Source organism: Mustela putorius, unplaced genomic scaffold (assembly GCF_011764305.1).
Source record: "Mustela putorius furo isolate JIRA1106 unplaced genomic scaffold, ASM1176430v1.1 tig00003845_pilon_pilon_pilon, whole genome shotgun sequence".
Lineage (NCBI taxonomy): Eukaryota > Metazoa > Chordata > Mammalia > Carnivora > Mustelidae > Mustela > Mustela putorius.
The window spans coordinates 79,169,064-79,183,322 of NW_025421998.1; the positions used below are offsets into that span (position 1 = coordinate 79,169,064).

At 35.9% G+C, this 14,259-nt stretch overlaps 1 protein-coding gene across 2 annotated transcripts in view; it reads right to left on the reverse strand.

Annotated features, from left to right (window-relative positions):
* Positions 1–14,259, reverse strand: part of SLC13A1 (solute carrier family 13 member 1) — a 117,616-nt gene that overhangs the window by 50,878 nt on the left and 52,479 nt on the right. For both annotated transcript variants that reach the window (XR_006601389.1, XM_004741878.3), the window contains exon 7: positions 7,812–7,963. Coding sequence is in view for 1 of the 2 variants with exons in the window: in XM_004741878.3 (XP_004741935.1) it covers positions 7,812–7,963 (152 nt within the window). In the remaining variant the exon portion in view is untranslated. The remainder of the gene's footprint in view (positions 1–7,811; positions 7,964–14,259) is intronic.

Here is a 14,259-nt window from a genome sequence, read left to right on the forward strand (position 1 = left end):
AGTGGGGGTAGAATAGAGTAGGAAGTAGAGTAAATTTTAGCTGAAGTCAGATTGGTAGCAGTGAAGATGAAGAGAGGACTATTAATTTTAAATATTTTGGGGACAAAATGTGGAGAAATGGGGGACTAAGTGCCATTTGAAGTCTGAGAGAAGAACAGATTGGAAGACTGGTAAGGGAGTCGTGGGTCAAAGCACTGCAAAGGGCGTGTTAATCCGAGATGTCCCTTAGCTTTCCAAGTGGTCATGTTGGACAGGGAGTTAGATAAGTGAGTTTGGAACTGAGTGCAGACAGCAGGTTAGAGACATAAAATAGGCAGTTACCAACATTTGGTAATATTACAAACCACAGAAATGGGTGCAAAAATTTCAGGAGAAAATGGAGATAAGAGAAAAGGGAGTGTACCTTGGGGCATCTAAGTTTTAGAGGTCAGGCAGAGGTTTAGGTATGAGCAGATGAGCTAAGCACATTTAATGCTAACACAAATTCTGTGAGGAAAGCATTATATTTCCATTTTACACAGGAAGATACGAAGTCTCAGAAGGTTAAATGGATTGTTCAAGGTCACATTGTACAGTCAAGTACAATTTTTACCCCAGGAGGAGTATTTAAAATACAATATCTTTTCATTAAAGCCCAGTGTCCTCAACTCTGGTCCTCAGGTGAAAATAGAAAGTTCCATGTACATGTGAAATATCCACAAGACAGGGTACAAAATATCCATACGTCAGGTACAAAAAAAAAAAAAAAGACATTTTAGAACACTATTGAAATGATTTCACCATAATACAGACATGCTTTGACCTGAAGCATGTGGGCCCTGTCATTATTGAAGCTCAGGAAGATAGTCTTGTTAGAGCTCTTATGCCCAACAACAAAATGATGATAGCACTGATACTAATGAAATACACAGAAGTGGCCTTAAAAGAATTTATGTAGTTGTGGAAATTTACAGCTTTGAAATCAATCTTGGCCTTGAGAGCACTATAAGCTGTGTCCACACTGATTATAGTCCTTTTGATTAATGACTGCCTTGATTATTTCTGAGTCAAAGCCACTTTTCGGTTTTGTATTTGTGTATTTGCAGACGTTTCTTTTCAAATATTAACTACTTGTTGTTCATGAGCCAAGCTTATATTTTTAATAGCAATAGCAAAAGCAGGATCAGCAGCAACAGCAGCTAGCATTACTGACATTTTCCTAGGTGCCAGGTCCTCTTGCTAAGAGCCTTGCTGCATTATCCCATTTAATCCTCACAATAATAGTTCTAGTATTGCCCCATTTTGCAGATGTTCACAGAAATTAAGCTAATAATTGGAAAGACTGAAATCTGAGCCAAGGTCTGAGTTCAAACTCTGCAATACTTACATTTCTTCTAGAGTATTTGCCAGAGAAATTATTTCTGAGAAATAATAATTGTTCTTCTCTCCAGAGGAAAATCATGGTAACTTTTGAGGGTAGCTATTGCTAGGTAACTGGATTACAAAGGTGGGCTTTGAACATAGGGCATCTATGAGCACATTTATTTTACCATTTCTTAGTTTGTGAACACAGAACAGTTATAATTTAACACATAATTAGTAAGAATGACTGTGATCATTACTGATAATAAAACTACCTTCCATGATCTTTGTATACCCATATATTTCACAGATGACACCCATAAGCTGAATAATATACTTCGATAATTAGCAGGCTATGAAATATTACTTGTGATAATCTTCCACTTTAATCTGGTAGATGTGATTTTGGGGCTTCACTAATAGCTATTCTAGCTGTTAAATAATACTGAGGCACCAAAACTACTCTGCTATGAAAGCAGTCATTGTCTCTAATAATATTTCCCTTACTAGCATAATCTTAATATCAAAAGATTATTTCGTTATTTAGATGGTTCCGGTTCCCAAGAACAATAAGCACTTCATTTATGTCTTGGTACAGTTCATCTCAGCCAACGTTTACTGATCATCTACCTATGCCCCCTGGTGTGTTAAAGAATTAGACAGTGATTCATGCAGACTCTACAAGATTGCAAATCATAATGGGTGACGGCCTGCGTGAGTGTGAATGAGACAGGTTTATAGAAATGTGAATGTAGTTTATGATAAGAGATGGGAATGGTGGTACAGGACCAACTGAACAGGGTCTCTGATGAAACAGCATCCACCCAAGTGGAGAAAGTAGACAGCGTTGGTAGTTCTTTCAAGAACCAGAATAGGAAGAAATGGGTTAACTGCAAGGTGGTATTTATTAACAATATCATCAGGAAGGGAGGAGATTGGGCCATGACTGGAAGAATTATCAGTGGAGCAGAATGGAGTAAGGGTCAGGTAGAGAGCGCTGACCCAGCAGGATTTACCTAATAGAGGAGGCAATAAAAATCTAACAAACCTGTAAGGTTTTAACAGAGGTGGGTAGAAAAAAAAAATATTTCCAGAATGTTCTATTCTAAGGAGTAGTTAAGGCTAATGATCAGTTAATCACAGATGAATCAGAATTTAGGTACTCCTGGTGCTAGATTCAAAAATTAAGAATGTGGGAAATTTTGTACTTAATGGTTGAGTCAGATAATTAGCTCCATCTTATATTATTCAAAAAATCACCTTCCAAACTATATATCAGCTCATGACAACAAGGGGATCGTTTGTTCTAACTAGCCACACACTTAGCTTTGCAACTATTTCAAAAGACATTTGTCATGTCTGCATGCTTACATTTTATAGAAAGAAAATACAACCCATGACTGTGAATACTGAAGTAGTCCTTCTTGTCACTGGCAGCAAACTTACTTTTTTTAGAACTTTGCCAAGTTGGCACCCTCACATATGGTCTGTGAGACAGAGAGACTGTGGGGTGGAAAGAGCACTGGGACTCGGGCCATCTGACTTTACCTGGCAGTTCCTCCGTTGACCAGTGTTCAACATTTAAAGTGTCTGAGCCTTGGGGCACCTAGGTGGTAGAGTAGGTTAAGTGTCTGACTCTTGGTTTGGGCTCAGGTCATGATCTCAGGCTCATGAGATCGAGCCCCAAGTCAGGCTCCATGTTCAGTGCAGAGTCTGCTTCAGATTTCCTCTCTGCCCTTCCCACCTGTGCTCTCCCCCTCTCTCTCTAAACTAAATAAATACATCTTTAAAGTCTCTGAGCCTCAGTTTCCTCATCTGTGAAATGAGGGAATTGTATACATGATCTGAAATTTCTCTGCCTTCACTTTTTCTCTACTTGCTCATTATTACTCATGATGAAATATCCTTCTTTTCCAACACTAATATTTCTACTCTTGTTTCTAATTTCATTCTTCTTCTACCTGACACCCAGCCAATCAATATTCTTCTCTCTTTTCAAAATATCACATCTCTCTCACAGTTTCCTTCCTGAGTGTAAAACAAACCTGACATCTTCCTTGTTCTAGGAGAACTCTCTGTCTCTGGTCATAACATATTTATTCTTTTCTTCTTCACTTTGTCAAACTTGAAAAATCTTTTAAATTAGCTGCTTTCCCCTCCCTGCTACTACTTACATCTTAACTCCTTCCAGTCTAAATTCTGCCCCACCTCCCACTGTTTTGTTGGAGGACACTGATAAGAACCAAGCCTTTTCTTAGCCATCATCCTACTTGACCCTCTGCCACACTTGTTCCTGATCCATCCTCCATTTTGAAAATGGTCTTACTTAGCTTTCAAAATATCCATGCTCCTGGTTCTCCACCTACTTTGATAAACCTTTCTCATCTCCTTTCTTGTCAGTATTTCCCAAGGGTCCATCCTTATCTTGATTCTTCTTTTTTCTCCCCATGTGACCATATCTGCATTCAAGATGCTAATTTCTGTGTTTATATATATATCCAGCCCTCAAATTTTTCACTAACTTCAACAATTCATTTGCAAATGCCTACTGGAAATCTAGTGGATAGGCTCTTAGCAGACCATTCTAATATACCTAAAATCAAATTTGTTAATTTCTCCAATGAACCTAGAAGTTCATGGCATCACTAGTTATTGAACCATATTAGCAAAAATTCCCAGACTTGGGAATTTTTAACCCCTCATTGCCCTTAAATCCTCACACCTAATTGCTCACCATTTTCTGCTTGTACTGCTGTCTTGAGTCTAATCCTATCACTTCTAACTAGTTTAGTTCTCCCCTTATCATTTGTCAGCACTTTGGTAACAGACTCCTAATTGGTCTCCTGTCCGCAGACTTTTAGGATGCCAATCAATCTGCACATTGCTATTCTAAACAGTAAGGAAAAAAAAGGAAAGAAAAGAAAATCCACAGACTATTTTACTGTCTTCAAAAAAAAAAATTACAAACTTTTTGTGCTTTGATTTTATAAATTATCTGCCTTCATTTTCTCCATAAATATTGTGTTTACTTCTTTTAAATTGGGCCATATTGTACAGACAAGTTTTCTCCGATGATCGAGGGGTACTGCACACAGCTATGGTCTTCTATTAGGATGCATGCTCAATAATGTTTCTAGGGAGGTGATTTTTTAGGGAGACAGACTTGAGGTTTGAATGACCATGGTTTGGATTTCAGTCTGCTAGGCTGAATATCAACTTTTTCAACTCTAATGGTAATAATCAACATTTACTGAGCATATGCTCTGCACTAGATATTTTTTAAAGTACTATTATTTTTTGGTAAAACTTTAAACAACTCTCTAAGAGAGAAATCTTATTGTTTTTCCATTTTTCTTGCAAGGTTAACAAGCTTTAAGAGAGCTTAAAGTAATCTAAGATCCTAGATTACTTAAGTAATCTTAAAGCTCAAAGTAATCTAAGATCATCTAGTTTGTAAATGGAAGAGCTAGGATTTCAACACAGGCATTTTAAGCCCAGAGCCTATGCTTTAGTCACCTTTATATGCCACCTTTACAGCAAGGGGATATAGAATATGTGTGGACTAAAATACATGTAAAATTTCTGGCAAGAGTTCAATACATATCACCTTACTTCCCTCCTACATGTCAAAAACCAAATGTTATTACATTTTAAAAATTTTAATGGTTTTCACATACGTATATTTAATCGGGGAAACCTGATAGAATCTCAAAGTTTCCTGGCAAGTTTTATTTTTTGCATTCTCCAAAAAAAAATTCAAAACAGTACCGTGTACGCCATCAGTCCTCAACAAATGTTTGTTGACTGACTGAGTGTATGGATAAATGTTTGCTTTTCTTTGCACTGAATAAAATTCAGCTTTCTCATAATTCATTGTTCTTACATTCTTTGTGCAAAAAAGAGAACAAAAGATAATATATGCTTACATATAAATGTGTTTTATATCGATAAGTGATAGGTTGATAGATGGGTGAACAAAGGCTGTAAAATGTGTTATCCAGTCTCTTCCTCCCATTGTTTGTTTGTAAGACAGCACCTTTCTCTAGAGGTCAATGGGAGGATACCATTGATTGTTAGGGTTCCTGAACCTATGGAGCTGGGCAAGATCCAAAATGAAATGATATAAAATGGCTGTTGATATTGCTTTAGAATAGACAGCAAGCGTGTCAAGAGGAAAAGGTGGCATTATTGTAGAATATTTGAAAACAAAGAGCAATTTCTCTCCAGCTCCAAACATCTGGACAAAAATATAGTCTTTTTTTTTCCCCTCTAGTTTTAAGTTTTTGGCGCTTTTCCCAATAAAACTGAATGTATCTCATTTCATTGTTGCTTTGAAATGTTGTTGTATTTTAGGGCCAATATTTAAGAAAAAGTGAGTTAAAGATCTGGCTGGTTTAATAACATCAATTATATTTTTTCACATAAGGTTGTTTTCCTACTCTATTCTAGTATTTTCTATCAAGAAGGGATACTTTGAGTTTCTTTCGGTTTGTGTGTAATTCCTAATATTAAAGCAAACTTTTGAAGAAAAAACTTCACCAAATTTCAAAGTACATGTTAAACATTTTCTAAATTTAAAGAATATTTGTCCAAGTTCCCATGATTAGGAGAATTAGAAGAAAGGATAATTAGGGAAAACTGTTATTAAAACACTTCTCTTAAAGTGCTATAGTGCTCCCAATCTGTCATTGCAAATGGATTACTGCATCTAAAGAGGGAACAGTTAAATAAAAGAAAGAAAATTTTGTTGTACATTGTACAAGACTGCAGACTGAGGGCAAATGCAATATGGATTACTTTAACAACATCAATCTCATGGGAATAGTGGAAACCAGAAGTTGTCTAAAGCTAAAAATAACACAATAAAATTTTGGTATAAATTTTAGAAAAAGATTTACCAAGAAGACCGAAATGTGGAATCTTTTTTCTTGGGCAATTCATGAAAAAGGATAGAAATGTAGCTTTTAGAAAGAGGTCAGATACATTTCCTGTCTTTAATTAAAAGATACATTGGAGATATCCTTCCTCTCTGACACAGTGAATTTCAGAAGTCTCCCACTTATAAACCAGATGCCTTTTGAAGGTTCCTTTCTAAATTGTCTGTTGTAATATTCAGGATGGATGCATCATCACAGAAAAAAATCATTAAATGCGGTGGTCGGTGTTAGATTGTCCTAAGCCCCTCTACCACTGTTCTTTGCATGCAGTTCTTGTTCTTTTTAGGATGGACTGTGACATTTTTTGAGTGAGACATTTCTTGGAAAAGCTATGCATGCATAATATTTTGCAAATAATTTCAAGAAAGTTCATAAAATCTGTGAGTCTGCTCTGAAGAATGTAGTTTTCCTGATTCTGAACCCTAATTTTTCTGCGAAAAGATGTAAATCCTATTCCAGAGAGTCCTTAATGCTGCCTACCTTGCTGGAACTCTAATGATCTGTCCTATTAGTACTGAAAATACATCTCAGGTGCACAATCAGTTTGAGCCCTCACGTAAAAGCATGGATTTTCAAGCTATTTTTTCAATAGTTCTTACAAGAGCTCTCTTAAATAGTCTACTTCATTTAATCCTCACAATACTAATCTGAATTGTGATTATTTTAGATATGAAAAATTTGAATCTTGGGAGAATAATGCACTTTTTATTGTTTGAATTCACAAAGTGTCTGAAAACTGTGGAATTTTTAACCCAAGTTATCTGACTCTACCCACAGATTTGTCATGTTCTCCAATGGATTAAGATCAGAGTTACAAACTTATATTTAGAGTCATTTATCTGTCCTTAGAATACTTTATTACTGCCATTTCTTGCAATTGCCCAATCCTTCAAATCTTTCTGAATTCTAGGTAAGGTTTCTGTAATTAGCAACTTTGTAAACCATTCATCTTTTAAGTTCAAATGCTAGTTCCCAACCCTACATAGATTTTCCTATGCAAATAATCCCTATTCACTTTAGTTAACTATCATTTGCGGTATTATTTGCAACGAGAAATGTTTCCCCCATTTGATTAGAATGGTCAGCCAGGAGTTATCTCTTCTGAGCTGCTTTGGGGAACCTTTAGGCACCTGTTAATTCACTATTTCCTCCATATTTAACTCTTAGTAGAAGGGAAGGTCTCTAGACCTATAGATGTCCTGATGAAAAACAAAGGAGAATTAGCTCAGTATAGCAATTTCCATTCCTGAATTCTCTGAATCAATTAAGAATAATCCTTGTGGGGTCCCTGGGTGGCTCAGTGGGTTAAGCCTCTGCCTTCACTCAGGTCATGATCTCAGGGTCCTGGGATCGGGCCCCGCGTCGGGCTCTCTGCTCAGCAGGGAGCCTGCTTCCCCCTTGTCTCTATGCCTGTCTCTCTGCCTATCTATGATCTCTGTCTGTCAAATAAATAAATAAAATATTTAAAAAAAAGAATAATCCTTGTAAGTTACATGCTATTTATTAAGTCAACAATCCAATAACTTTACTTACATATTGAAATGCTCAGCGAAGATCAAGTTGGTAGAAGTGCCGGTGATGGTTGTCAATCCTCCAATGGTAGAAGAGTAAGCAATACACAAGCACATAAGTTTACACATCATGTGGTCCTTCTCTGTTCGATACTTGGTTCCCCCGCCCGAGTTCTGTTCAACAAGAAAAAGCATTCACATTGCGTGGTCCTTTGCTTGATATTTGGTTTCCAAGCCACCAATATTTAACCATTTTCAAGTCTTTACAAAAGGAAAAAAGGCGGCCTTCTTTGCCTTCTTCTCCAATTAAGCTACTGCCCAACCTCACCACCATTTTCACAGCCAAACAACTCAAAAGGGTTATCCACACTCACTGACTCTGTTCCTTTAATCACTCCAACCTGACTTCCGTCCCTTCACTCCACCCCAACTGCATTTGCTATGATTATCAGTAATCTGTGTATTAGTAAACCCAATAGATACTTTCTAGTCTCAGTTTTGTAGACCTCTTTACAGTCCCCGAAAGAGTTAACCACTTGTTCCTGCTGGAAAACTCTTCTTCGGGCTTCTGTGATATCTCACTCTTCCGTGATATGTAAGTTTTTCTCTAATATCTCTGCTTGTTTCTCTATCCCCCTTGCCAATTCATTTTCCTTTATCTTACCTTAAAACTGGAATTTCTTGAAGCTTTGTCATGGGCACCTGTCTCTTTTCACTGTAACATTTATCCTTAGGAAATCTCATATATTTTCACTGATTTAATGAATATACATACACTACACCACCCACTCTGGTCTTCAGCCCAGATTTCTCCTTTTAGACCTATATATATATCCAATTAACTGTTTAATATAATTTGAATGTGTTAAATAAAACTCCAATCCCAAAATGTTCAAGACCAAACCCACTGTTTCCTCCCTTAAATGTAGTTCTTCTTCAGGATAATCTATATCAGCTAATAGCATTATCATTATAATTACAAACACTCATAGTGTGCTCAATATATAATAAACACTGTTCTAAATTAAAATTAAATAAACAGTTTAATCCACATTAGCACTGTATCCCATTTTACACATGAAGACATGAGACAGAGTAAAGTTAAGTGACTTGCTCAAGGTAACAGAGTCTTGAAATGGCAGATGTGGATTTTGAAATCATGTAATCTTGCTTTAGAATTCAAACCCTCAGCCACTATACTGCTTGTCCTCCTTAAAAACGGTTTCTTCCTTCCCACCAAATTATGTCAATTTTATCTAATTAAATATGTCTGGAATCTTTCGTGTTTATCTCCACTGTTATCACTTTGGAATAAATCAACATCATCTCTGATTTGGGTTATTGTAATAGCCTCGTTATGGGTCTCTGTGTATCAGTTCTTGGCTATGTCAGACCTACACATTGTAGCCTTAAAAAAAATACAGATATATTTTAAAAGTGTACAAAAAGAAGAATCACCCTGTTTCATAGAGATAGGATGCTGCCTGTGATATGTGCCCTGAGGTCTCTCTCTTTTTTTTTTTCAGTGTTCCAAAATTCATTGCTTATGTACCACACCCAGTGCTCCATGCAATATGTGCCCTCCACAATATGCACTGAGAGGTCTTGTAGAGAAATCAAGGAAAAGAAATATTTTCTATTCACCGAAAGTCATCATGGATGTGAGAATGACTTAGTGTGGTAGGGTCAGGTGCATTGAATTGTAATTTGCCTTTTACTTTCTAATTAATTTAAAAGTTAGCCCCCTTGATTCTCTACTCTTCATCAAAAATAAATTAATTTATAAATGTCTCCTTTTGTCTAATATTTCCTACGTGGTAATGTTTCATATTTTCCATGATAATAGTTTCCATTGAAAAATTGAAAAACAGGGGCGCCTGGGTGGCTCAGTGGGTTAAGCTGCTGCCTTCGGCTCAGGTCATGATCCCAGGGTCCTGGGATCGAGTCCCGCATCGGGCTCTCTGCTCAGCAGGGAGCCTGCTTCCCTCTCTCTCTCTCTGCCTGCCTCTCTACTTGGGATTTCTCTCTGTCAAATAAATAAATAAAATCTTTAAAAAAAAATTGAAAAACAAATGGTATGTAAATAAAATAGCAAAATAAGCTTAAAATTTCTTGTGGGAGTATGAAGTGACAACTGAAATTTAGGGCTTAAATATCAACTATTTTAAAATAGGAAAAAAGCCAAAAATCAGAAAGTGATATATAATTTGGATATTAATTAGAATGGAATATTAATATTGGGATGGGATAATTAATGGCTATTAATAAGAATGGAAACTTAAAGATGTAATGTATATAAAGTTCATATTGCCACATTAAAGCTTTCTTAACTGCAAATATATGCATATATAGATGTATATCTGTGTGTATAAAACAATGATTAAAATGCATGGGTAGATACAAAATTTAAAAATCAAAATAGGTTTGCCATGTTTCATCCTTTATGGATTTCCCATACTTCTTCCTATGTATAGACTTAAAAAAAATACATTAGGTGATATTTATGCAAATATCACAGATAATTTTAGAAATGCATTAAAAATTCAAGGTAAATTTAAATTCTGCAGTAAATTGTAATGCTAATATAATACATATTAAGGGTTAAATGCAGGTGTTGGGAGGTGGGATGGGGTGCAACGCTTGTGTCTAGCTGGTCAACATGAACCCCTCACAGTCCGCTCTACTCTTTTGTTTTGTTTGCTTAGGGCATGTGATTGCTGTGCTGATTGAAGAGATGATGTTGAGGTAAGGGGTAAAGTTTGAAGACCAGAGTGACAGTAGTGGAGGATAATGCACAGACACATAGAGCTCTTAAGAAAGGCTGAGAAGAGCCATTAATTGAGCCAAATATTAGTACAGAAACTACCAAAATAAGGGAAGGGAGGATCCTCAGCAGATTAGTCTTTTGCCTACGACAGTGGTTTCAAGCTGAGATCAAGGGGTTTGACCCTGGCCCAAAAGGATTTGGAATAGAAAGCTAAGAGCATGTGTTTGCAGATATCACAGGACAACAAAGTAAGCATGACATTTCTCCATAGGTGGAGGAGGAAACTGGTGTGGGTGTGTGTGCTGTACTTTCTCCTAAGAGTTTGGGAGAGAAAAAAGATTCCTATGCAAAGAAGGGAGGAGAAGCAAAGCATCTAGAGGGGTGTAGCTAGAGACAGCTGGGGATGACATGGCCAGAGGGAACCTCCCATGCGGAGGTGGCTAAAGCACATTGCCAATGGACACACTGAATGGGAAAGTGCTTGTTTTATAATGTTTCATGATGGGGGACTTATGTGAAATTAAATACACAGAATGGGGTAATTTTTGTAATAAAAATATATCCATACACAAATAGTGCCCAGGAATAGACTAAAATGAAATATGTCAAATATTAACAATATTAACAATGGGATTGGGGTATCTTTTGTTTTCTTGATACTTTCTGTATCTTCCACAGTTATAAAAAAATTTTTCCAATATATAAAAGAATTGTGGATTCTTAGTGCAGGCAAGTATTTAGAAATTAATGTGGTACAAAGACCTCATTGTTCAGAAGACCGAAATGAGTCTCAAATGTGACCTAGGTGGTCACTGCAGAGCTGAAACCAGAATCCATGTATCTGAGTTTCCAGTCAGTGATTTCCTTTGTACCATTTACATTCCAGAACATTTTTTATTTATGTGTTTTTAAGCCTACATCTAAGACTTCACACTTAATTACATTTCATATTGTTTTTAACATAGCAATTATAACCTATTGTTTTTATTTAATCCCAATTCTATGCTTGTTATTTCACACAGATACAGGACATCTAAGATCGTGTGGATATGCCTTCTATAAATTCTTCCAATTGAATGATGAATTTTGTCTAGGACATGATCAAATGCAGAATCCCATGACATCATCACATAGGTGGAGCTCAAGGGACATTTCAGAACAGGACTCTTGCAGGTCCAGATATAACTCACTATTGCCACCTGGTGGCTATGGCTGCAGATTCCAGGGGCATATTGAACATTTCCAATATTGGTTACTAAAAATGCATACATGAACCAGCATGAGCTAATCAGTGGCCTCCAGTTATGTACAAAATAATTCACTGGGGTGAAAGTGGCATGAAAATGTTAGGGTTCTATTCTAGGATCTATTTATTTAAGTAATAATGCAAGGTTAATTGTACAAAATATTAGTTCTGGCTAATCATTTTCTGCTTGCCAAAGACAGTCAGTTTAAAATCTTCTAGTTCTTTTTGGATATTTATTTGCATAAGATCAATATAACATCATGTATTGGTTTCTCAGTTGTAGGCATTATAATTAATTTTCTACTATGTTTGGTGATGAGAATTTAGCTTTTTTTCATAGACTTGACCACTGAACACACTCAGACTTTAAATATCGCGACGTGATAATTTTACTTCAAGCAGAGTTCAATGTTCAGAATGTTGTCTAGAGTAGAGATCCATGGACATCTGAGCAATATGGTCTATCTTACTTTTCCTGTTTGTACTCCTTCTCCACCCCTCTTTGCTTACTTAGTTTCCCAAGTTTTGCTTAGTTTTCTAAGTAACCACTAAATGGCTCCAAACTATCCCATGGTTGTTTAAATCTTCTTTGAGACGATCAATCAAATGATAAGATACTTAATCTACATAAAATATTCTGCCAACTTCACTGTGTTAGAGCACCTTTTCCAGGGCCTTCCTAACCTCTAATCATTTTTCTCTCTAGACCCACAAAGATCTACCTCAACTTTAGTCTACCTTCTCACTTCATTGATAGTTTGACTGGATATTGATTTCAAGATTGAAAATAAATGTTATGCAGAATGTTGGGGACATTTTTTTCCCTGACTGAGTTTCCAGTGTTGCTGTAGAGAAGTCTTCAGCCATTCATACTTTTTATCTTTTTAATGAGTCAGTTTTTCCTGTTTTCTGAAAAGTTTTAGGATATTCTTTTTTCTCATATATTCTGAACTATCAATAACCTTCTCAATGTGTGTTTCATTTCTTGGCCGGCACCCAGTGGGATTATATTCTTCCACTATGGAAAATTTCTTCATTTTTTGATATAGTCTCCTCAGTTTTCTCTATTCTTTTTTTGAAATTTCCTTATTATTCTCTTGTTTCTCTCCATTTTTCCTAAATTTACCATTTATGATATGTTTTATATCTTTTAGTTACATTTTATACACTTATTTTATATTTTATGTTCATACTTTATTTTTTGCCTCCTTGTTCCTCTTTTAAAGAATGCCATTCAAGAATAAATTCTTAGAGATATACATTGTACCAAAACTGAATCATGATGAAATAGAAAATGTGAACAGATAGATTACTAGTAAGGAACTTGAATAAGTAATCCAAAATCTCTCAACAAAGAGAATCCAGGATTAGATGGCTTCATTGGAGAATTCTATAAAATATTCAAAGAATAATTAATACCAATCTTTCTCAAACTTCCAAAAAAAGTAAGAGGAGAGACTCTTCCAATCTCATTTTATGAGGCCAGCATTACTCTAATACCAAGACCATTCAAGGACACTACAAAAAAGGATAATTTAAAAAAATATAATTACACATCACTATCCCTGATGAACATAGATGCAAAAATCCTCAACAAAATTGTAGCAAGCCAAATTCAAGAATACATTGAAAGGATCATACACCATTATGAAGTGAAATTTATTCTAGTGATTCAAGGATAATTCAGCTTCTACGGATTGTCAATGTGATATACCTCATTAACAAAATGAAGGAAAAATAATATTATCATAGCAATAAATGTAGGAAAACTTTAACAAAATTCAACATCCATTTATGATAAAGAAAGTACAGAGGAAATATACCTCAACATACAAAAAGCCATATATGACAAGTTCATGGCTAACATCATACTCAATGGTGAAAAGCTTAGTTTTTCTCCTAAGATCAGGAATAAAGCAAGCATGCTCACTCTCACTACTTCTACTGAACACAGCATTAGAAGTCCTAGCTAGAACAATTAGGCAAGAAAAAAAAAAAAAGGCATCCAAATTGGAAAAGCAGAAGTAAAATGGTCACTATTTGTAGATGAAATGGTATTATATAAAGAAAACCCTAAAGTCTTTTTCAAAAAATTGTTTGAATTAATAAGAAAATTCAGTAATGTTGCAGGATACAAAATCCACATGCAAAAATCTGTTGCATTTCTTTTTTTTTTTTAATTAAAGATTTTATTTATTTATCAGAGAGAGAGAGGGGGAGAGAGCAAGCACAGGCAGACAGAATAGCAGGCAGAGGCAGAGGGAGAAGCAGGCTCCCTGCCGAGCAAGGAGCCCGATGTGGGACTCGATCCCAGGACGCTGGGATCATGACCTGAGCCGAAGGCAGCTGCTTAACCAACTGAGCTACCCAGGCGTCCCTCTGTTGCATTTCTATACACTAAAATGAACTGCCGGAAAGAGAAAAAAAAAGGAAATTATCTCATTTATAAATTGCACC